Source organism: Rhododendron vialii, chromosome 4a (genome assembly GCF_030253575.1).
Source record: "Rhododendron vialii isolate Sample 1 chromosome 4a, ASM3025357v1".
Taxonomy (NCBI): domain Eukaryota; kingdom Viridiplantae; phylum Streptophyta; class Magnoliopsida; order Ericales; family Ericaceae; genus Rhododendron; species Rhododendron vialii.
Window position 1 is genome coordinate 43,149,942 of NC_080560.1, and position 23,622 is coordinate 43,173,563.

The 23,622-nt window shown below is 38.8% G+C and overlaps 4 protein-coding genes across 4 annotated transcripts; 2 read left to right on the forward strand and 2 right to left on the reverse strand.

The window, feature by feature from the left end:
* Positions 1-1,720: 1,720 nt before the first annotated feature.
* LOC131321690 (mitogen-activated protein kinase kinae MKK2-like) lies at positions 1,721-10,213 on the forward strand. The gene is made up of 13 exons (XM_058352583.1): positions 1,721-2,718; positions 3,225-3,639; positions 3,720-4,392; positions 4,819-4,859; positions 5,571-5,639; positions 6,899-6,999; positions 7,216-7,294; positions 7,550-7,648; positions 7,784-7,852; positions 7,996-8,045; positions 8,180-8,261; positions 8,372-8,466; positions 9,567-10,213. Exons 1-13 carry the CDS (start codon positions 2,309-2,311, stop codon positions 9,676-9,678), a joined length of 2,295 nt encoding a protein of 764 aa, XP_058208566.1. The 5' UTR covers positions 1,721-2,308; the 3' UTR covers positions 9,679-10,213.
* Positions 10,214-10,418: 205 nt separating this feature from the next.
* On the reverse strand, positions 10,419-12,945 carry LOC131321692 (uncharacterized). Its single transcript, XM_058352585.1, has 4 exons — positions 12,743-12,945; positions 12,288-12,343; positions 10,849-10,915; positions 10,419-10,749 (listed from the first exon to the last, which is right to left on the reverse strand). Exons 1-4 carry the CDS (start codon positions 12,872-12,874, stop codon positions 10,669-10,671), a joined length of 336 nt encoding a protein of 111 aa, XP_058208568.1. The 5' UTR covers positions 12,875-12,945; the 3' UTR covers positions 10,419-10,668.
* Positions 12,946-13,330: 385 nt separating this feature from the next.
* LOC131321691 (probable pectinesterase 67) lies at positions 13,331-16,649 on the reverse strand. Its single transcript, XM_058352584.1, has 5 exons — positions 16,239-16,649; positions 15,485-15,647; positions 15,182-15,388; positions 14,608-14,855; positions 13,331-14,136 (listed from the first exon to the last, which is right to left on the reverse strand). Exons 1-5 carry the CDS (start codon positions 16,529-16,531, stop codon positions 13,983-13,985), a joined length of 1,065 nt encoding a protein of 354 aa, XP_058208567.1. The 5' UTR covers positions 16,532-16,649; the 3' UTR covers positions 13,331-13,982.
* A 3,868-nt stretch (positions 16,650-20,517) lies between these two features.
* Positions 20,518-23,615, forward strand: LOC131322341 (peroxidase 29-like). The gene is made up of 3 exons (XM_058353643.1): positions 20,518-20,790; positions 21,791-22,145; positions 23,125-23,615. Exons 1-3 carry the CDS (start codon positions 20,566-20,568, stop codon positions 23,523-23,525), a joined length of 981 nt encoding a protein of 326 aa, XP_058209626.1. The 5' UTR covers positions 20,518-20,565; the 3' UTR covers positions 23,526-23,615.
* Positions 23,616-23,622: the final 7 nt, after the last annotated feature.

Below are 23,622 nucleotides of genomic sequence, written 5' to 3' on the forward strand. Positions count from 1 at the left end.
ATGATGTGGCAACTTTTGGTTATCCAATTTTGATTATTAAATTGCGGAGGCTCTTAGAAGCTCATTTAGATTCGTTAGAGTCAGTTTGAAAAACTTTTAATTTTTAAAGGTCATTCATTTTTTCAAATCGTAACATAACAAACTATTGCTCGATTTGTTCTCCTTATGATATTTTGAAAATTCGAGTAATCTGAGATAAATATGTGCTCATTCGAGATCGACTTGTCGTATAAAGAAGTTAAATTTACACATGTTTTTAATACTCAATAAACTTTCAATCTAACTTTCGAACAATCTATCACTCAAGTCGTCCATTTCGTTTTCTCGAGCGGAGGAGTAGTTATTATTCAGTACTCTTGGAGCATTATCATGCGACGCCCCTACGACTTGCATCACCACACATTGGTGTGGGCCGCACACTTAGTAATGAAAACTCACACGAATTTGCAGTAAAGAATACCTTCGGAGTGCTACGTGACGGAGCTCGGTGCTCCTTGAGCAAAGAAGACAAGAAATTGGATTGGAGGGATGAAAGTCTTTAAAAAGGATAATGGAATTTGGAAAGTGACGTGCCACGCGCTTTGCCCATCTTGTGGACGTTTCGAGTACCTACTTTCTGGTTAAGTTAAAACATGATTGGCTATTAGGGCGAGTGTCATCTACGCGCCCATGTGAAGCTCGTGGGTATCCAATTACTTGTCACACTTCTATAAGACAACTTGTCGAAAATTTTTTACGATCTCAATCCTTAAATTTTGGTTCATTTCGCATTTTGGCCATAAATAAATTATTTACAATTCAGCCCTTAACATGGTAGATTGTCAAAGCGTGGGCACCAAACCTAACCAACATTGGTGTTGTAAAGGAAAAAGCCACGTGGCAACATGGGTGACTTACACGTACTTAGATTGAATGGAAACACATGCAAATATTATCCATGGTAATTTATTAGATATGGCTTTCTTTGTACGTATTAAATTTTTTTTAGATTGTTCCTCAACTATAAGTAATGTACCTCAACTATAAGTAATGTAAGGCCTCGTTCCAGAAACCTTCTTAAAAAATAAGCAGTTTATTTAACATTTTCAAACTAAAAAATAATGTAAATAAAAAATAAATTTTCAATATTTTTTGCATTGTATAAAAGATTTCATCGAGATCTTTCAAATAAGATCCGTATTGCATATTTTTAGATTTCAATAAAATCATAATTTTTGAACTTGAAATTACCTTCTTAAAAAATAAAGATTTTTTTTCGTTTGCGGAACGGGCTCTAAGTAAGCTAGTGCTAAATTCAAAGATCTCACGTTTGGCCGTTGTACACCAACTTAGAAAAATCAATTTCTTGACGTACTCGTGCTCGTTTTTACAGTTTTGAGATAAGTAGAGAGGTATAATTGATAGGAGTGATGCAAGGGTAGAACAAAGCTTACAACGTAAATGTGAATTTGTGCATGTTGACAATATGATACTCTAATGATTTGTTTTGAACTTGTGGAAAAGAAAAGAAAAAAGAAAAAAGGGCAAATTTAAAATTTCTTTTTCATTGTTTGGTTTGGAAAGAGAGGAGAGAATGAAAATATCTAGAATTGTACACAGTATAATTTTACTTTCATTTTCATCGTAGTTTTCTCCCATTTCCTTTTTCTGTCTTTCTTTCATTTTCTTCAAGTTCCAAACAAAACATAATTGGAGAAGAAAGACATTTGGAGTGAGACATGAGCCAAATTTTGAGGGACAAAAGTGCTATATTACCAATCTTTAGATTCAGATGATGATGAGAGAACAGCAGAGAGAAACAGAGAGAAGCAACCATCGCCAATACCGCCCATAGAAGCCAGTGAGAATCACAGCTAGACATTTGGAGAGAGAGTGAGAGCCAAGAAATACAAGTGAAAAGTAGAAGAAAGGATAAAAAGTTGAGAGCGAAAAATAAGGGGAGTTTCTTGACCACTCAAGGGGGTTACCATTCCATTCCCTTCACCAATACATCAATCCATCACAAAGAATGGTTTTTTCCTTTTCTAGAGAGCGAAAAAAAGAGACTGGGAATCAGTAACGGATCCATAAACCCATACCAAAAGTAGTCAAACTTTTGGTGGGTTTTCTTCTTTCAGCTTCTCCATTTTCTTGATGACTAAATTGTCTCGCCCAGCTTAAACGGGCCTCGATTCGAGTATTTTTGGTAACTCAGCTGGACCAATTTGAGCGCACCTCGATCAGTTCTTTTTGATAATTTTAGTGGCCGGACCAACTTAGGCCAACTTAGTCCAGCTTAGTCGCACCTCAACTCGTTTGGGTTTCGTCAATGGACGCACCACCACCGCCACCGGCTGAGGAGCTGCTAAAGAAGATCCAAGAACTCGAAGCGGGTCATGCCCACTTGAAGCACGAGATGTCAAAGCTCTTGATTTCCACCGATCAGCAAAAGTCAGCCCCAGCACACCAACAGAGGTCCCACTCGGTGTCGCCGCAGCGGCTGCGGCGGAGAGTCGGCGGCGTTGAAGGCGCGACGGCGGTGTTGAAGAAGGGTTCGGCATCGTTTCGGAATTCGTCGCCGTTGCAGAGGGAGAGTCGGAGTGGTGTCGCATTGAACTCTGGCGGTGGAGGGTGTGGGCCGGCGGCTGTGGGATTTAATGATAGGCAGTATTTGAACATATTGCAGTCAATGGGTCAGTCTGTTCATATATTTGATCTCAACCTTCGTATAATCTACTGGTGAGTTAATTGAATTGCATTTCTAAGTTGGGAAAAGAAATTGTGGTGCTAGCTCATTTTTGTCAATTGTTGTTTTAATTAAAAGAACACAATCACGGCATATCCTCCCTTGAATTTTCGAGTTTTGGAGCTATAGGGCCGCCATTTTAGTGGTAAAACTTTATGAGAGAAGCCCTTTGAGAGTAACACTTTGTGCATATATTGCTAAAGTTTAGGTTTGCCTTCGGTCCTCCTCGCCCATATCCCATGGACTGGGGATTGATTGGGAATTAGATAGGTACTGTTGCTTAAAGTAGCAGTTCTCTTGCTTTGATAGTTTGATTCATTGAGTTGGGTTTATTGGTTGAGATTGATTACAGTTACTGAGGTAGGAAAGCTTTTAACAACAGTGTTGAAATCCTTTCTTGAAACCTTCCATATTTGCCCATTTGGTCTTTTGAGATAAGGGTTGAAATCCGTTTCTGAAATCTTCAATCATTGCCCGTTTGGTGCTTATTCTTGTGCAGGAATCGTACTGCAGAACAACTCTATGGTCATTCTGCAGCAGAAGCTCTCGGTCAGGATGCCATTGAGCTCCTAACAGATGTCCGAGACTATGCTGTAGTTAGTGATATAATACAACGGGTGACAATGGGGGAGAGCTGGGCTGGTCAACTTCCTGTTAAGAATAAGAGAGGGGATACGTTTGTAGTCCTTGCAACCAACTCCCCCTTTTACGATGACGATGGCACTTTGGTTGGAATTATCTGTGTCTCTAGTGATTCACATCCATTTCAAGACAGAAGGGATGATTTCCCAGGTACAAAGCACACAGAGGGAGGTTTGAGCTTTAGCCGGCCTAGAAGCATTGCTTCAGCCAAACTTGGTCTTGATCCTCAACAACCTCTCCAAGTTGCAATTGCGTCTAAAATATCTAATTTGGTTAGTTCAACAGCTTTTGTAGTTTTTCTGTGGTTTAGTAATAGTGTAGCTTATATTGATTGGTAAAAACTTCAAAACAGGCTTCCAAGGTGAGCAACAAGGTTAAGTCCAAAATGAGGACTGGAGAGAGCAATATGGATCGTGAAGGTGGGGGTGGAGATGGTCATTATTCTGATCATGGTTTCTCAGATGCAGCACTGTCTGATCATAGGGAGGATGCCAATTCAAGTGGAGCTAGTACACCCAGAGGAGATATACCACCATCTCCCTTTGGAGGATTATCTCAAGTTGCACATGACGAGCACTCCCCAGGGAAACTCTCTAGAGATTCCGGTGATGAGAGTGAAGGGAAACCTGGAATTCATAAAATCATTAGTTCAAAAGCAGAGGCATGGATTGGTAAGAAAGGATTGTCGTGGCCGTGGAAAGGGAATGAGCATGAAGGCGTGGAAGCAAAGAACATCCGGTTTGTTTGGCCGTGGTCGAACAATGATCATGAGAATGACTTTGGTCATCTGAAGAGTTCTTTTTCTGGTGTGAAACAAGATAGTCAAGTGGGTGAGAGTAATCGGCCTACCCATAATGAAGCTTCAGGGTCATGGTCATCATCATTCAATGTTAACAGCACAAGTAGTGCAAGTAGCTGTGGAAGTACCAGCAGTAGTGCTGTTAATAGAGTGGATGTGGACACTGATTCCTTGGACTACGAAATCTTGTGGGAGGACTTGACAATAGGAGAGCAAATTGGACAAGGTAATTAATTGTTGATCTAACAGGTTATGAGTAGTGAGTGCTTATTTTTGTAATTTTTGCATACCGCTCTCTCACCTTCAACTCCCACTTTTCTGTTTCCTCTTAATGCCACTGAAGCATGTATAATGGCAGGCAGACAGTGAGTGGGGTTTATCAACTACGTTTCATTTGTTTCCATTTTAGTTTCCACTTGGAAACGAGTCTTTTATTTTTGCAACTTTTGTGGTTAGTTGGTTGCTCGTTTCCTTGATGAACATACATGCATTGAAGCCTAAATGCACATCTCTTGGTCCTTTTGTTGTTTGCCACAGATTTGGTGGTTCCTATGGTTAAAATGCTTATTACACTGTTTGTGATGAATACCTTTCATTCTAATTCTTATGTTTTTGTCTTTTATTTTATTCCTTTTCTTCAATGTTTTGGTAGGTTCTTGCGGAACTGTATATCATGCTCTTTGGTTTGGATCGGTACGTTCTTTACATCTTTTTGGATCTCAATTTCAATATATTTCTCTTCCTTTTATAATGCATGAAAGCAACTCTTTTACTTTACCCAAAAACAGGAAACATCCTTTTGGTTATATTTGGTAAAGGAACTATAATGTCAAAGTTCCTTGATCGACTAAAATTGAGATGCAAGAACTGACTAATTTTACATTGAAAATTTACAGTGAAGTGTTCCAGAACAAAAAATTTGGAGTTGGAGATGGAAAGATAAATTTGTTCACTACTATCCTCTGAATGTCTTTGGAGGTCCACAGAATGGGTTGAATTTTAAGCACTTAGCTATCTTAAAAAATAGTCCCAACTTTAATTTGTGAATATGACAAGCTATGGAGAAATCGATCAAGTCTTACTGGTATAGTGTTCTGGGAAGTCTGGGTAGGTCACATCTAAACTAACTGATCGTGCTCATAAAAACACCTTGAAGCTGTGATAGCAGCCCTGGGAAAAGAAAATGTACAAAGTACGACCTAAATAGTGAGTTTGGCCACTCGTGATTGGATTTTTGGCTATACTCATCACCTAATCGAATTAAGAAGGGCTAGAAATGGACTGTCGACTTTAGTTGGAGGTTCTCCTCATCTTTGAATGAATTATTTCCCCTTTTTAGAGGTAAAAGAGCACAAAGAAAGTTAAAAAGATACAAAGACAGATAATGATATCAATGTTTTGCAGGATGTTGCTGTCAAGGTTTTCTCCAGGCAAGAATATTCAGAGGATGTGATATATTCCTTCAGACAAGAGGTGTGTGCTTAACTAGTTAATGAATCATTCAGAAGTCTCTAATGCAGTTGAAGTTTGATTGGCTTTCTGAATTGTAAAATTCCTGATTAGTATTGTTTTCAAACTCTTTATCTATTTATGAATATTCGGGTATGTTATGGGGGATACCTTTCTAGATACCCACCTCCTCCCCGTCTCCTTTTGATCTGCTTTATTAGATGTCCATGTTTTGCATATGCAATTTGAGCATTGTATTATGGCTTTTTTCCTTTAGTGGTTACCAGCAATGACTTATTTCATCATCCCCTCTCTTTGCATCCTACTGGATTCAATGTACAATTACTTCGAATGCAAGCTGAGCTACATTGCTGTGCCACTGCTTTACTCTTTAGTGCTTACTGATGGTAAGTTACAGGCAGAAAGGATACCATTATCTTTGTCGGAAGTTGGATGAATTTCATGAATGCTTGGGCGGTGAACTGTTCCAGGAAGAATAAATGTTATGATTCTTATGAACTTATCATAAAGTATTGGTTTTTTGGGGCCATGAGAAGATAGACAGTTAGGACAATGACATGAAACAAAGAAGGGAGACTTAGCCAAAAATCCCTCATATTTATATTTTTTGAGCTCAAGGACAAGCATCTTTTGCAATCAAACATAAGGACAAATGTACCCTATGAAAGTGCCTAAAACCCTAGGGTACCCTATGAAAGTGGCTAAAATCCTATGATACCCTATAAAAGTGCCTAAATCACTAAAACCCTATAATAGGAAAGTGCACCCTAAATGAAAACATGTTTTGGCCTTATGGCTAAAAAACTCAAAAAATTGAAGGACCTCTACAAAAAAACTATTTTGCTAGCGTCCTTCCCCTAAATGGAAACTATTTTACCGTCCTTATGGCTAATTTTCCCAACAAAGAAGACAGAAGCATGAACCCTCTTATGAGTAGAGTACGTCATATGCAAACCTTCAAGTGACATGTGAAATGAAACAGTTCAATGCCTCCAGCTCTTTATTGCCTAAAACCTAAGATTTTAACCATTGCACGAGTCAATATGCCAATAGTTCGCAATGTTTCATTAACCCTGGCCTATGCTAGTGTAGTCACTAGTTATCACTAGTTACTCCCACATCTGATGTGTGATTTGAACAATTGAGAAAGACATCTAGTTACCCAGCTTGACTGAACAAACTGTGGCTGTTCTCATTGTCTTCTTGGTACTGGAATTGTAATTGTAATTTTTATTTCTGACATCAAGTTGTCATTTCTGAAGGTATCTCTCATGAAAAGGCTTAGACATCCGAATGTTCTACTCTTTATGGGTGCAGTAACTTCCCCTCAGCGTCTCTGTATTGTTACAGAGTTCCTTCCACGGTGTGTTGCCTATTATGCTCTTGTCAATTTCATTTTCTGCAAGCAATTTGTGTCTTAATTCTAGTACTACTGGACTGTCAAATAGTTTGCCACTTTTATTTCCTTAGATTGTAGTTGATTTGGCTTGTTCAGATCTTCTAGGATTTGTACGTTTTGCCCAACTGGTGTGTAGCTTTACTATCTGCTTATTGTCTTCGGGGTTTTTTTTTTCCCTAGCGGAAGCTTGTTTCGGTTACTACAGAGGAATACATCAAGATTAGATTGGAGACGACGGGTTCACATGGCTTTAGACATAGTAAGTATCATACGTCCAAATTGCATGAGGAAAACATGATTTTCATTTGCAACGATCGCTGTTGTTGTCCACTCAGGTATTACTGAGTGTTAGCTTTTTGTTGAGTAATTTTTTTACCATTCCGGGTGGATGGGTTTTCCTACTTCCAACTTTTTATGTTTTGGTGAGATATGGTAAACTTGTTCTCAACGTACATAGGGCATCTTGTCTTTAGCTATTATGAATCATAAGACATTTTGCTCCAACCATCTACAGGTACGAGGCATGAATTATCTTCATCATTGCAACCCACCTATTATTCATCGTGATTTGAAGTCTTCAAACCTTCTAGTTGATAAGAACTGGACTGTGAAGGTATCCCCTTTTACTTCTGTTTTTATTTTTTATTTTTTATTTATGCTTTTGTTCAATATTTGCCTTTTGGGATTATTTCTTTTCCATTTAGTATTCTTTTCCAACAAATAATTGTCTCAAGTATTTTCAACTCAGGTTGGCGATTTTGGTCTGTCGCGCCTCAAACATGAAACATTTCTTACTACAAAAACAGGGAAAGGAACGGTATGGTAATTGGCATTCATGATACCTTCTTTGGTTACATTATTTGTTTCTCAGTTTAAATTTGTCATATGAGACTGCTTAATCTAGTTTCTAGTTGAAGAACAATGCACTGTTAATCTTGGTTATTTAATCTTGTTTTGCAGCCTCAATGGATGGCACCAGAAGTTCTTCGTAATGAACAAGCAGATGAGAAGTATGTCTACTTTTAAGGGCAGTAATTCTTTTAGTTGTATTATATGTGATCTTTTAAGGGCAGATGAGATTCTTCGTAATTCTCTTAGTAAATCTGTTAACTTATAAACAATTCTGTGTCTGGAAATCTTGCAGATCTGATATATACAGCTTTGGAGTTATCTTATGGGAGCTGGCCACCGAAAAGATCCCTTGGGATAATCTCAACTCAATGCAGGTATAGTTTTCCCTTTTTACATTTTGTGTAAGCATTGGTTCTGAATTATCTCTCTTATCTCATGGTGCATTGTGGGCGTTTTAACAAGAATTTCTTTAGGATACTTACAGGTGATTGGAGCGGTAGGTTTCATGAACCAGCGATTAGAGATTCCCGCAGATGTGGATCCACAATGGGCCTCTATAATTGAGAGCTGCTGGCACAGGTTACTTTTATCCCCCTTCACGATTTTTACACACTTGATTTGTATGTCTTAAGTGATAAACCATGTATGAGTCCTTCGTATGTCAAGGTTCTTTGTAACTTTGAGTCAAACTTCCAGTTATTTAACTGCAGCGCATCCTAGCATCACACCCGTTAGACATAAGCATATATAGCCAAAGGCTCTATCTCCAGTCCTCACCCTATCCCCATCGATTGTGGATTAAATGGGTACTGTTATTGTTGAGCTAATACGTGTGCTAATGTGCATATGCATAACATAAAACTTGGCCAACGGAATTAAGGATTTGGATTTTGTCTAGCCTCTTGCAGTAATGGGGACCCATATCCTCTTTCGTACGAACTTGAAAATGATGATTGGCCTAGGAACAGTTGCCCTCTGTTTGTACAATACAACAATTTGATCTTATGAATGTTGCAACTGTTACTTACTGGGGTTATTAATAGGACGAAGGTCTAGTCGAGTTTTATTCATGTCCAGTCCGGTCCAGTTTTGGGTCGTTGTGGGCTTGGTCATCAAGCTTTCAATCAACAAAGCAAGCATAGCTGACCCCCATGAAAAATGTCCGATGCCCTCAAAATCTTCCAGGAAAGAGAGATAACTTCCATGTTGATCATGAAAACTTCTACCCAGGGTCGTATCTTGGCAACCGGGCCTCCGTTGGACGCGCCGTTTGTTCTCACACGATGCTTACTAGTTCCTCTACATATTCCGACCTCCCGATATTTGAAGCCCAAAAGAAGCAGGGGGGGCAGAAGCTTAGCTAAAATGGCAGAAGTTTTAGCAATATAAGTACCGTTTCAGATTTCAATTTTTTTTTTGTATGTTTTTAATATATTTATATTTATATTAAACGAAATCATTGAAGCCTATATATAAAGATACAGGAGTAGTACATAAAGATACTATAAAGATATAGTGCTAAATCCTTTGTTTTCATTGCCAAGGTAGTTTTTGGTCTTAGTAGTTGCTGCTGCTGCGGATTTTTTTTCTTTTTTCCAGCTAATATTACCTCTATAATTTTTTTTCTATCATGAATAATGATTTGAGTTATGGCTAACTCACAAAATATGAAAAAACAGCGAGCCACAGAGCCGGCCAACGTTCCAAGAATTGCTGGATAGGTTCAAGGATCTGCAGAAACAGTATGCCGTTCAATTTCTAGCTGCTCGTTCTGCTGCGGGAGATAGCTAGAGAGAATTCTAGGATACTGTTGGAGAAGTCTCTTACTAGTGGTGTTGAGGTATGGCAGCTGGCGTGTCAGAAATTCCTGTCGAAAGTTTGCACTTACCCGCTCAAGTTGATGATTACCACGTTGCCATACACTGCTTGGGTTATTGGCACAACTATTTCTGCAGCTCCATAGCGTGTAAAGAATTGAAGCAAAAATTAGAGGTGTCGTCGCCAATGAAAGTTCTTGATATGTCTTGTGATGGATTTTTTCCTCCTTTTGACACCATCAAATCTTTTGTGATGGGTTTCTTCTCCATCTCGACACTATCAAATCTCATCTCGGGAGATCATACATCGGCCACTTTTCACTAGGGTTTGATGATTCATGATGTTGGAAACTTTTTGTATTTTTTTGATCTTCGCAATAATAGAATCACTGGAGAACATCTGTACATAGGAGACCACACGGTTTGTCATTCAGGTTGAAAAGTGATACCATCCGTTGTGTTGTAAAACTTCTTACTCATTTTCTCAAGTAGGTTATTTTCTAGTTTCAGTTTGTTCTTGTTTTCCTATGTCTTCGAACTTGGGTAAGGGAAAGACGAAGTAAACTGACTCTGGCTTTCATTATCACATTAATCACACTATTACTGTATTTGCAAGAGTAGTATTATGGTGGATTTCTTGTCGCGTTGATGAAATTTAATTCACAAACGACCGGGCACCAGCTTGACAACCAGTTAAGTAAAAATTCCCGCAGCTCTTGAAACAGAACATGAGCATTACCAATAGAGATGTTGATCTCATATTTTCGAGTACAAGATGATGTAGCGACTGCTCCAATTTGATAACTAGACATATCCAGAACAGACTCGAATTCTGCAATAGAATACGAAACTGTATTTCACAAGCAACTGGAATAAGCATGTTGCTTACGAAAAAAAGGGTTACAAGTCAAAATTTCTCATTAAAATTCAGCAACTCAATACACTTGCAGGGTTGTAAGGCTTTCTAGTGAAGCAAGTGTCGAATGGCAGCAACAGCATCACCTTTGTGCTCGCGCAAAGTTCTTTCAGCCACCTTCTTGTCCACCTGTTCCCAAGGTTAACAAACGAAGCAAATGCAAATGATAAGTCTGCAAGAAATGTACGGTAACACACTAAAGAGCGCTGAGAAACATAAGGACCTTACCTCTAGTTCGTTAGCAATTAAATCGATATCAGCTGCGTTGATCTGAACTGCGGCCAATTCTTTCTCCCTGCAAGGCACCAATTACCATTACCATTTTCATTAACAGGCCTCACTTGCAACTGTCGGAAATCTATCAAGTATGGAGCAGACCCCTATAAGATTGTCCCATGTCAATGTTCATGGTTCAGCAGAGTGCTGACTGCTGAGTATCTGTTCAAACGTCAAATAAGTTCTTTTTTTCTTTTCTTGACAAATGGAAATTGTGTACGATATTTAGTGAAGGTAACACAGTAATGAAGCTGCGAATGGTGTGATGTTACTGTGACAATCAGATTGTCGTAAACACAATTCATCTATGGAAATGAAGCTAATAGGATCTTTTACCTAGAATAAGGACCTGGGTTGATAAGTAAATTGACCGAGAACTGACAATACAGGCAGCATATACCAGAGAGATACATTAATCTCACAAACAAATCATACACAAAAGCAGTGTTCAAAAAGTCACCGCCTGGGCACTAGGCGGTGGTCCGCCGCCTCGACTAGGGGCCTAGGCGCTGAATTAGGCGGCAAGACGACTAGTCGGTTGCTAGGCGAGATTAGTTGGCAGGATTAATCGTGGGTTAAATATGTAATTTTGCAAATCTAAAGGGTTAAACGTAGTTGTAATATACTACAAGGGTCTTAGTATAGTTTTAGTATAATATTTACATCTACACTATACATATAAATGATCTATCTAAACCTAGCTTTAAATATAATGTTTACATCTACGCTATACAAAAATACAGTGAAATTATGTGTATGTAGCTCTATTTCTCTATGTTCTACTTACTCAAAACTTGGGGAGGGGGGTGGACAATATTCTTAAAAGTTGAAAAAAGAGAGGAAAAACCGACTAATCTCTAGGCGCCGATTAATCCCCGATCAATCGGCCAGGGCACTTGGCGGTGCCTGGTTGCTCAACTAGTGCCTAGCGACTTTTAGAACATTGCACATAAGTGTCAATTCTGATATGACCAAGAACTAACACAATGTTAATCTCACAAACAAATCATACCTAATTGACCTAGAACTGACAATACAGGCGAAAATTAGGCAAGGCCCCGATATGAATGGCCATATTTGGCACTTGGTTTAGCCATCTTCCAAATTTGGGCCATACCCTGATATCTTTCTCTCTCGAGATGGGACTAAACAAAAAATTCAGTCAAGATTTGATCTTTTAGGAAAGACATGGCAGAAATCATCTCTCTTTTGAGCAAGATCGCTAAACGTCAACATTTTTGAACATTTTAGTCTGCAGCATGTCATAAGCTAGCATTTCAACAGCTAAAACGGACACTTGCATGCTCTTAATCACACAAGGTCAACCCAAAATAAAAGCTCAATCTTGTTCAATCATCAGCTCGAGAAAAAAAGTAGGAGAAAATACGGACCTCATTCTCATAGCATTCAAATCAGCTTCCTTAGCTGCATATATCGATGCCATAGCCTACCACACAGACACAGAATACCACTCAACTCAATCCTTATATACATACACGGATGCACATATACATGCATAATTGATCACTTGTGTTTTTACGCTTAGGACTGATAAACGAGCCCAACAGTTGATTGCCCTTTAAAAATATGTTCGAGCCGATAACAAACCAATCTCGAGCAGCTTAAAATTTTCATACATCACAAGTCAAACGAGCTGAGCAGTAGCTTATTCGAGAAAGCTTAACGGGCTTCAAAAATCATATTCCAAGTCTTGTTCGCTTGTGTAACAAATCCATCTCAAACGTGCTTCTAACGAGCGAACATGAGCTGAAACTCGAGCGGTTTGGTTCGTTTATCGGTCCTATAATAGTAAAGTGTGAGCCTGAAAGGGTACGCAATACAATACCTCTTGAACGCGAGTGGAATCGAGCTGACGATCTTCGACATGGTCGGTGAGCTTGTCAAGGGCTTTGCTCTGCTGCTGCAGGTCCTTGGAGTCCAGTATGTCGATCATCATCCCTTCGTCCCCGCCCTCCATTGCTTTGATAAATTCTCCCAACAATCTTTGATTCTCAATTAGGGTTCTGACAAACTAGCCTGTAAATTAGCCTATATATATGATGACCCAGATAGAAGACCCGGATGTAAACAAGTAGTATCCACAATTAAACGGGTGAATTGGACTTGGACTGGGCATAGGTATTTACCCCGGTTATTGGACTTTGGATTGGATCGGGTTATATTTTGTTGGGCCTGGCTGGTTTTACAAGTTCACCACAATCCATTTTAAACCTTTCCCCCTCTATTTTTCTGTTCTAATAAGTTATGAACAACTTTTTACTGTCCAACAGTTAAAAAAAAAAAAATTCTTATTGTCCAAAAATGTAAAGTTGTTTTCACTAATCCATAAATTGTATGAGCGGGTTAAAGGAAAAAATAGAGGGAAAAAATGAAGAAAAAGAAGTTGTGGGTTAGTGTGAACAATGTGACAAAATGCAATAACTTATAGTCAAAATTTTTAGTAGAACACTGAAAGGGTAGTGCTACGCACCTACATTAATGAGAGGTTGGTTCAGTTGTGGAAACTCGGACTTAGTTGGATAATACTCAGCTTTGGGTTCCCATAGCTCCTTATTGGGACCAAACATACTTTTAACACCACCCACACGTGATGGGACCTTACCTTTGGCTCCATGACGCATATCTTGCCTGCACTTCCATTTAACTAGTAGAAAAAATAAAGAGCGTACTGCTGCGAACATAGGTGTTTGGATTTATCCAAGCCTGTGGCTGAAAATATTTCTGTTAGTTGATACTCCCAAACCACTCAGGAGCATCATAGCAAGAGCCCATCACAACATAGTAGAAACTATTGAACATTACACATTCGCTAATCGCTATCAACCTACATACAGGAGTTCTTGTAAAGTTGGACAACATAAGTTCACTCATACAACAGTGGTTGTTTTCTTGCCTTTCCTGGAAAAAAAAAAAAAAAAAAATCACATATCTTGTGAGTATAGTATCCCGATCTTTATATCACTACTACATATATGTGTATGAACAATAGTAACTAAATCTTCAAACGATCACATGGTCGCTAATGCAGCAACTCCTTGTTATCGCTAACGCCAGGCTTATAAGCTTCAAAGCCATGCTGGAAGCCATTCCTTGCCATCGATGAAATCTATAGAAAGGTAAGGAGCAGCTTCTTTTTCATTGAGCTGTTTTGACCAGGGAGCCCTGCTTGTTGTATTGGATCCTGGTCCATGGTTATCATACTCTGCTTGGTATAAGTTCCTGTTTCAATGTCACAAGAAGCCGCTCGTGAGAAGATTGGAATCTCGCGTTTGTTGTCGTCTACGTTTTCTGTTTTCATTTCTCGAAAACCACAAAATACTTTGATAAGCTAGTTGCGATCTGAAAACTAATTCCTGGTAAACCAACCATTACTTGAACCAAGAAGAGCTGTTTTTGGCACAAAAAATGGATTGTTTTGGTTTCTGAAAGCAAGATAGACATGTTCGTTAATGTTTACATTTTCTATCTTCGTTTCTCAAAAGCACAAAAAACTTGTTATAAAGGATTACTGTTTCCGAAAACTAGTTTCCAACAAAATTTCCCACTTCTCAAACTTTGAAGAGCTATTTTAGCACAAAGATGAAACTCCCAAGTTTTTGAACTTTTCATTGTTTGTGTTTCTGAGAGCATGAAAAAGCTAGCCTAAAGCGGAGAACGAAAACGAATGGAGCCCTAGTCAAGTTTGCTTACTCAGTGCTGCCAGAGTAGCCCGAAGTAGTCCACCCTTGAGGAACAATGCCCTGAGACAAGTAGGAATTAGCAAAAATGACTCTAGAATAGGCACCTTTTGCTTTACCCAAGTGAACATCTGAAATGCCAAAGGCCCTCCCTTTGATGAACACAAATCCACTCTTCTCTTTTGCACTCCCCCTTTGATGGGCTGTTATGGACCCATGGATTTTCAACCTTCTATCTGTAATCACAAATATGTAATAGTTCTGCAACCACAAAATTACAACAAATTGGTGATCAATAAATCGAAAAGTACCGCACTTCTGTCTTTCACCTACAAAAGAAACGCGGATTAGCTACATTCTAAGCCCATAGTTTTAAGAAGATGTCTTGTCCACTTGTCCTGTGTTTGTATGTGTGCTTCGTAGGTGCACGAAAAAATTAAGTCTGGGGTAAAAATTTAAATTTGGTTCGATGTCGGCCCCATACACCACAGGTCAAAGCCCCAAGTTTTTCTCATTACTTAAGCATATTAGTACTTAATGAACTGCACATGGTTTCTAAAATTGGTGCGACGATTTTAACCACTCACATGGAAGATGGATTGGCCGCGACCAAATATGCAGTCGACAGAGCCCTGGATGTAGCAGCTATCATAGTAATGCCTGCCTTTGTAATCAAACAGTGTGTTGTGAGTGCTTGAAAATGAACAATGGTAGAATGCAGCCTTATCTGCAGCAACAACCGCGGCTACCGACTGGTTTTGTGGAGTGAATGCCTCCCCAGTTGGAGCATCATTCTGAAAAATCGTGATACTAAATTTTAACAACTACGAATATTATTTATGCAAAATCTAATTTCAAGAAATTATGGGAAGAAATTTGACTATGGTTACCTTGAATCGGATACCGAAAGCGACAAAGTGTGGAGCTTCCACCCTGAAAGTGGCAGACTCAAGGTTGTCATGAGAACTTTGGGACCAAACAATGGATGTCTTACTATTTCCATTCCCTCTCATGAATATGTAGGGTTTATTCTCTGGTATGTACACCTTTTCCCTGCCAGAAAATTGCAAGAAAGTCACAACAAAAGAAAAAGAAAAAGAAAATACAAATTCGTTTATCTACTTTTGATATTGCAAGATACGTTTTTGCTCTGAAGTTTCCTGAATTTCCAGTTAAAGAAATTGTAACCTCTGCTGAAGATTAATACAAAATTGTCATCCACATCGGAAATATGGCAAAATACATATGTGCTATGCCATGTTGTGCGCCGATTAAAGCTTAATATTTGTTACTAGAAGACATGCCTGAGAGACAGTTGACACACACGGGGACACAAAAAGGCGATTTTTGCAAAATTTATAACTTTTTTCGAAGGTAAATACTTCACTATTGGAGCAAAAGTGTAACGCAAACTATGTGTATGTAATGAAGCACAGAACATTGTCAATAACGCGTTCGTTTATCTGAACTTTTAATCCTTCCAAGGATATATGACCAACTAAATAAAAACAACAAATTTGTTCTGTCTCCGCTTTGCTTGTGTCCTCGTTATTTGAGAATTGGTGTTTTTTTTTTGGTCTGTATTCGTGTCCATGTTACATAGCAATGGCTTGATGTTCTTAATTACTTTTCATGAAAAATCACCTGTAAATCCCTTTCGTTACGTGGATGATAATCCAACCAGAATTTCCCTCCGGAACAGAATTGATTGCATCTTGAATAGATTTGAAGTCTCCGTTCCCATTGACATCGACCATGATGGATCGGTTGGCGCCAATCTTCTGCGTGAGGAGGGGAGAGTCTATCACTCCTGGTTTTGCTGATTTTGAGAAGCCATGGACAGCATCCAAGGTAAAAAACGACGTAACAAAAAGGATTGCAAACGCAATGCGAATTGCTCCATTTAACTTTGAGGAAATTGAAGATGACAAAGGCATTTTTTTGGTTCTCTTTTCTGTTTTGGGTGGTGAAAACACTACAAAATTTTGTTAGGTTTCTGTACAGGTAACAAAAGAAGATTTGAAGGTCCAAAGGTGTTGCTTTATTTAAGGGCTTCAGTTTGTTTTCAATGGTAAGATTTTTATGGGCTAGTTTGGAAGGTCTCTATAAATTGGAGGGCTTTTCCAACCGTTTCATGTGTGGTGGTTAATTAACAGATTAGAAACTGTCATACGTTGCCCCATCTGCTCCGCATGTAAATTCTCTACCCAAGGTAATGCATATCGATACGAGGTTTGTTAAATAAATCAAGCTACTCGAGTTCAAATTTTGTTCGGCTTCTCAAAAGCTTGTTTGAGATCAATTCGTTGGGTGAATAATACGGTAGACAAGTTTTTAAAAGCTCGTTTGAACTATGCGTGAATAACCCGCTACTCTGATAGATAACCTTATATAGCTTGCTTAGAAAAGAAGTAAGCCACTCGAGTTCGAGCTAGTGTTCATTGGTTAAAAACTTGTTAAAGTTTGGTCGGCCAGGTAAACAAATCATATATTGGAATATTTTTTTTGAAACTCTTAAGCTTTCAAACCAAGCTCGGACAAGCTAATCATCTCGTTCGGCTTGTGATGTATAAAAATTCAAGCGACTCGAGAGTGGCTGTGTTCAGCTCGATTGAAACTCGTTTGAAATCAGCTTGCTTTATAAACAAGTTGAAGCTTGAACATATTTGTAAAACTCGTTAAGTTTTCAAATTGGACTTGGAAAATGAACTACTCGGCTCGTTTATCTTGACTAGTGATTGGTTCGAGATACAAATCAAATTATGATTGAAAAGCTCTTAATTACATTTTCAAACTTAACATGAATGACTCACTATTCGTATCGACTCGTTTACCGTCACAATCAAATTTGCATTTTTTTTTTTTCACAACGCGGAGGTTGAAAATTTCTTGGTTCTCATCTCAGAGTGAAAGAAGAAACTGAAACCAAACCAAATAGAAAAAAGAAAGAAAGGATGTTATGTTTCAATTGTTGCAAAAGGAAAAGAATGCCCCATTGAGCCCTTGCCTATCATTTGTTGTATGGCCCAAATTTGTCCTTATCAATTTCTGGAAGCCAGGTTGGGAATACATTGTTTTATCTCTTATCCAAAAACAGAAAATTCAAATTAATGAGGTGGGCTCATACTCATTTATGAAATTAAAAATTAAAAAACGTAGATTTTTGGAAATTTATCATCAATGCAGCTGGCATCCAGTCTTAGAGAAGGTAATGAAGGGGAAGGGGGACCTCATTTAGGTTGTATTTGGGGAGTACTTATTAGTTATTAATAAGCACTTCAATTGGGCTAGTGTTTAAAAGCACTTTGTTAAGGTTTCATGGCTGCATGTGCTGTAACGAGTTGTGCAATTCAATTTAAGGCACATGGCAAAGGGTCTGAGGAAAAATCCTAGAGCTATCCCAATCACACATTTGTGGGCCAGGGCTAATAAAAGTTTCGAACGAGCTTTAGAATATGTTCAAAGCTTGACCGGTTTATCAAGCGAGTCGATTTCGAAAGTAATTCAAACGAATCTATCACGTGTGAATTTTTTACCCGTCGTATGCGAGTTGAACAAGACGTACGATAGTTTGTTTGTGGACAAACTTAACTTTAATTGGGCATGCAAGTGTTAAAAGCACCATTTTTTTAAAGGTAATTCATGTCTGGGCTATAATTAACTAGTTGTTTAATTATACTTATTAATGCACATGGCAAAGGGACAACTAGTCACCTCAGCAACTGCGTTGCAACATTTCACTGCCTCACTGGGGCTCTCATTTTCTTGGACCTGAATTTATTGTGCTCATGGACCACAGTTAATTAAGTCAAGAAAACTCAAAACTGTCTTTCAATAATACTCTCCAAATCACATGAGTGACCGGTATGGAATTTAAATCCAATTCAAAGCAATTTTAATGAGTACACATGGTGCTATATGAATCCGGGGTCCCTGTAGCGCCTCAAAGTGCTACGGGGTGTAGCGCTAGCGCTTAATCTTAACTATCCAAAAATATTTTGGATAGTCCAGATTTTAAAAGAACTCTTGCAAGGAAGAGTTGGAAGAGTCTTTTTTAAGGGGTTGTTTGGCCTAAATAAGCCAAATTTTTATGTCCTTATTCAATTTTTTTGCGCATTTGTTAGCTTTTCGTCATTTTTTTTAAGGATTATTGCTTCGTCATGACGAGAGGAATTTAAAAAGTAAAAAATCACGATTGAAATCCAATTTTTTTTTGAATAAAGACAAAAATATTTATTCAAAAAAATTGGATTTCGATTTTAAATTTTTACCTTTTAGATTCCTCTCGGCATAACGAAGCAATAATCTACAAACAAAAATTGACGAAAACTAACAAATGCGAAAAAAAAATTGAATAAAAACAAAAAAAAAACAAACAATTTAGCTTATTTAGGCCAAACAACCCCTTATGCGTCGTATTCTACTTGCGATCGACCCTTTCCCTCCTCTGTTGAAGTCACCCGACGTGCTTCCTTCATGAAATTTGGTTTGGGTTCTCTATATCCTAAACAACCGGACCTTTTCCCTGAAAGTACTAGTACTAAGGCTCCGTTCCGGAAATCTTCTTAAAAAATAAGTACTTATTTTGTTACTTTTGATTCAAAAATAAGAAGGGTCATTCCACAAAATTCAAATAAAAAGTTTCTTTCACATTTTCAAACTCAAAAATAATGCAAATGAAAAAAAAAAGTTCAATTTTTTTTGCACCGTATTAAAGATCTCAATGAGATTTATCAAACAAGATCCATAGTGATAGGAAAATTATTTGCATAAACACATAATTTTTGAGTTTGAAGTTGCCTTATACAAAAAATAAGACTGTTGCTATGATAATGGGCGCCGGCGGAGAGAAATCGTACCGGCAGCCATGCCGGGCCGTATCCGGCCACCGGACGGCCGATCCGAGCCGTCCAAAAATTCTAAAAAAAAAAATGAAGGGGCCTTCAGGAGAATCAACGGCATCCGAGGTGTGTAGAGTGCTTGATCAGAGCACTCCTTTTCCGTGTAGGGTGCTTGATCATATATACGCGGAAAAGGGGTGCTCAGATCAAGCACCCTACACACCTCGGATGCCGTTGATTCCATCGCGAGCCCCCTCATTTTTTTTTTTAGAATTTTTGGACGGCTCGGATCGGCCGTCCGGTGGCCGGAGACGGCCGAGCGCGGCTGCCGGTATGATTTCCCTCCCCGGCTGGTCGGTACCTATATAAATTCTTTTAAAATAAGTAGCAGCCTTCTTATTTTCAGGAACAAACCTTCTTATTACACAAAAAATAAGTTTTTATTTCGTTTCTGGAACGGGCTCTAATTTACTCTTTCATTAACGCATTATCCAAGCAACTTGTATTACTCCCTCCGTTCCAAAATGAGTGGTTTTTTTTGAGATTCCGTGTCATTTTAAAATACTTATATCTTTCAATTTATGAAGTTTTATGTGATTTTAAAAATTTTGTTTAATAGAACTAATTAAAATCTATTAAACAAGATTCATATTGCATATTTTTTAATACTCATATTGAAATATATAAGCAATTGAAAATGACACGTTTTTCCAAAAAGGTCACTCATTTTGAAACGGAGTGAGTATTAGTTATTGCCAAACTCGATCAAGCTGGATTAATTCTTAACGACTTTTGATATTAGTTATTGCCCAAACTCGATCAAATTCTTAACGACCCTTGATATTTGAGACCATCACGTAAAATTTTTGGCTCCGGCCCCTTTTGTACTGCTTTAGCGTTTCGTTCTCGTTTTCATATATTGTGCAAGCATATTACGAGTACTTCTTTTGTGGTGAGAAGCTTCGGTGTCTTCACATTCTTTCAAACATCACATTTAAGTGGACCAAACAGGCCCCTTGACTACGCAAAGGTGTTTCAACCGTACAACAGTGATACTTCTGATCTGCATTTAAATAGGTATCAGAAGTCAAGGAGCTTACTCACACACAGGTTTCAGGGGAAGAAAAGTAATGGGTTTTTCCAGAACCATGTTTGGAGTGATCTTTGTGTTTGCATTGTGGTTTGAGGTACTTGAAGGAGGAGGAGGAGGAGGGGGTCTGTCTTATGATTTCTATGAGGGAACATGTCCACAAGTTGAGGACATTGTTAGAGCTGGACTTAAATCTGTCTCTCTCACTGATCCCACCACCCCTTCAGCAATGTTGAGGCTCATGTTCCATGATTGCCAAGTTCAGGTTCTCTCTCTCTCTCTCTCTCTCTCTCTCTCTCTCTCTCTCTCTACACTTCTGTGGCTGAGCTCATGGCTCTTGACTTGCATTAGCTTCAAAAGCTTCAAACCAAGCATAGGGTTTGTGTTTGATTTGAGAGAAAACAGAAAGGAAAATAATAAAACGAAGAATTAAGCGCAGTGAATTTTCCTCCACCCTCTCCTCAAAATTTATTTTCCTTTATTTTTCTCAAGTTTCAGACGGGCTTTTAGTTTCTGCTTATGATTAATGAAAGTGAAAATCAGTGCCATTTGTGTTACTGATGGCTATTTCAAAAGTGATTTTAGATCAATTTTCCCCACTTCAATTAAAGTAAAGTAAAAGCAGCTCAAATTAAAGCCGAAATGCGATATGTCCAAAAGATGCCTAAGAATACAATATGAAGAACTAGATTTATTTTGTGCATGGCCTAGTGAAATTTCCACCATATGGTTCATGTCTTTTCGAACTCTTTAGGTGTTCTCATTTAAGAAAAGTGCTTTTCACCCTCGCAATTTTTTGAAAAGAGCAAGGAGAATTCCTATTTCTCTGTTCTTCAGTTTACTAATTTGCCCTGTCACTTGTTGAGAAGGATATTTGACAATAAGGATTGTCCTGTAATTTAGCTCAACAAACATTAGATCAAAGTGTGTTTGGTGACCAAAAAAAAATAAAAAATGGGAAGTTATTTATTGAGATGTCATATTTACAAATCATTGGAATCACTCAAAAATTGCATGAACAAATCAAACCAAAATTTATTTTCCAACCAACTCCACTAAAATCACCACAAGTCCACAAGTCACGCCTAAACGAGAACCAAACTGATGAACTAAAACTGCGCATTTTGGACTGGACTTACTATGGACGATTTTTTACTTCATCCACTCCTTTCGGCTAGTGTGTTTATTCCGGTCTAGTTATTGAGACAATTAATGGGTTTTTTTTTCCCATTCTGGTGACTTTATTTCTTTCTATAAAATCACAGGGCTGTGATGCTTCAATCCTGATCGATACCGTAACAATGCCATCAGAAATGGACTCAACAAAAAACTTTGGGATCAGGAAGAGAGAAACAATCACCCTGCTGAAATCAATGGTGGAAGTAGTCTGTCCACATCGAGTTTCTTGTGCTGACATTCTCATCCTGGCCGCCCGCGATGCAGTGGCAATGTCAGGCGGCCCATGGATACAAGTGCCCTTGGGAAGAAGGGACTCCATTTCCTTTCCTAGCTATAGCCTGGCTGATTCTCTGCTTCCTGCAGCAGGTTTAGGAGTTGATGGTATGCTGAGGATTTTTGGCAGCAAAGGGATGAGCATTGAAGAATCTGTTGCCATTATGGGTATGGAACTGAACTTGGAACCCTCTTACACATGTTTATTTTACATGGAACTCACAGAGTCCGGTTTCCGGCCAACTTGAGTAATTCTTGGGAGACCAATTCGACCATCTACTAGCAAGGGACTGAGTGCACCGACATGGATACTGATTACCCATATGCATCAACACATGCAACAATGAAATGTACAGAATATATGTACCTAAATAACCCAATCTGCGAAGAATTAACCGTAGAGAATTATGTGGCCTTTATGATCCTATATATGATTTCAAATCGAAACACTCACCCTTGTGGGGTAATGATTTGAAAGGGCCACGGCTTCTCTGCAATCGGAAATTCAAGTGAACTAGACGGTACGGTTTTTGATTACAGGCCCACCAAGAAATTTCAATTAGACGAATCAAAGCATTCAAATTGAAAAGAGAACCAAAAAAAAAATTGCCGTTACAAATCTCCAATCAATTTTCATTTTAGAGGATGATCTTCTTGGGAGGTCTTCAAATTAAAGAGCTCAGATTCATCGACAAGTCAATAGCCATAAGTGGTGGGGCCCAATGAACGGCTCAGATTTATCGACAAGCTGCATAAGTACTGGTGGGCCCAAATAGTACATTTCGCAGAGAAAACTCATCACAAATGATATGCCAATATTGAGGATTTGGAACGGGCGTGTTAGTGACACATACAAAACGCACGCATACTTGCACACACTCAAAATGGCCGGGTCCACCCACTACACAGTGTGGACAAACCGCAGTGTGCATTGGGCCCTTGGCCATTGTATCACACGGTGTATTGTACTGTGTCACCATTGTCCATGTATGCAAAAGAGAAGTGTCTCCGGTTCTTCCCACCCATACTCTTATCGATTGAGAATTACATAGGTACTATCATTGTTGTTATTGCGCGTCCCCCATATGCATAGCATATCATGTATGGTTTTTGACAAAGTTGTGCCCTTTGCACACCCTTTTTGCAGGATCCCACACTCTAGGAGTCTCGCATTGCTTCAACATCTTCACTCGTCTACAAGCCCCACAACAAGGCAAGGCTGAATACATAGAACCAGGGCTCGAAACGCTTCTGAAATTAAGCTGTCCATTAGGCTCATTGACCCCAAACAGTAGCTTTGTTGTGAATGACCCTACCTCATTAACCTTTGACAACCAATACTACCTCAACGCAATGAGAGGCCGCGGGATCCTGAGAGTCGATGCAGAGTTGCCTTCGGACCTGAGGACAGGTCCTTTTGTTCGGAACTTTGGGGAAAATCAAGAGGATTTCTTCCGGGCTTTTTCTTCCGGTTTTGTGAAATTGGCCTCTTCGGGTGTTCTGACTGGTGACCAAGGTGTTATTAGAGGGATTTGTAGTGTTATTTGACAGATTGTGCTGTCATTGTTCTTTGTTTAAGCTGATACACAGTCATACGGATATGTACTCATCTTACGTATCAATTGGCTGCTTCTTCTTCTTCTTC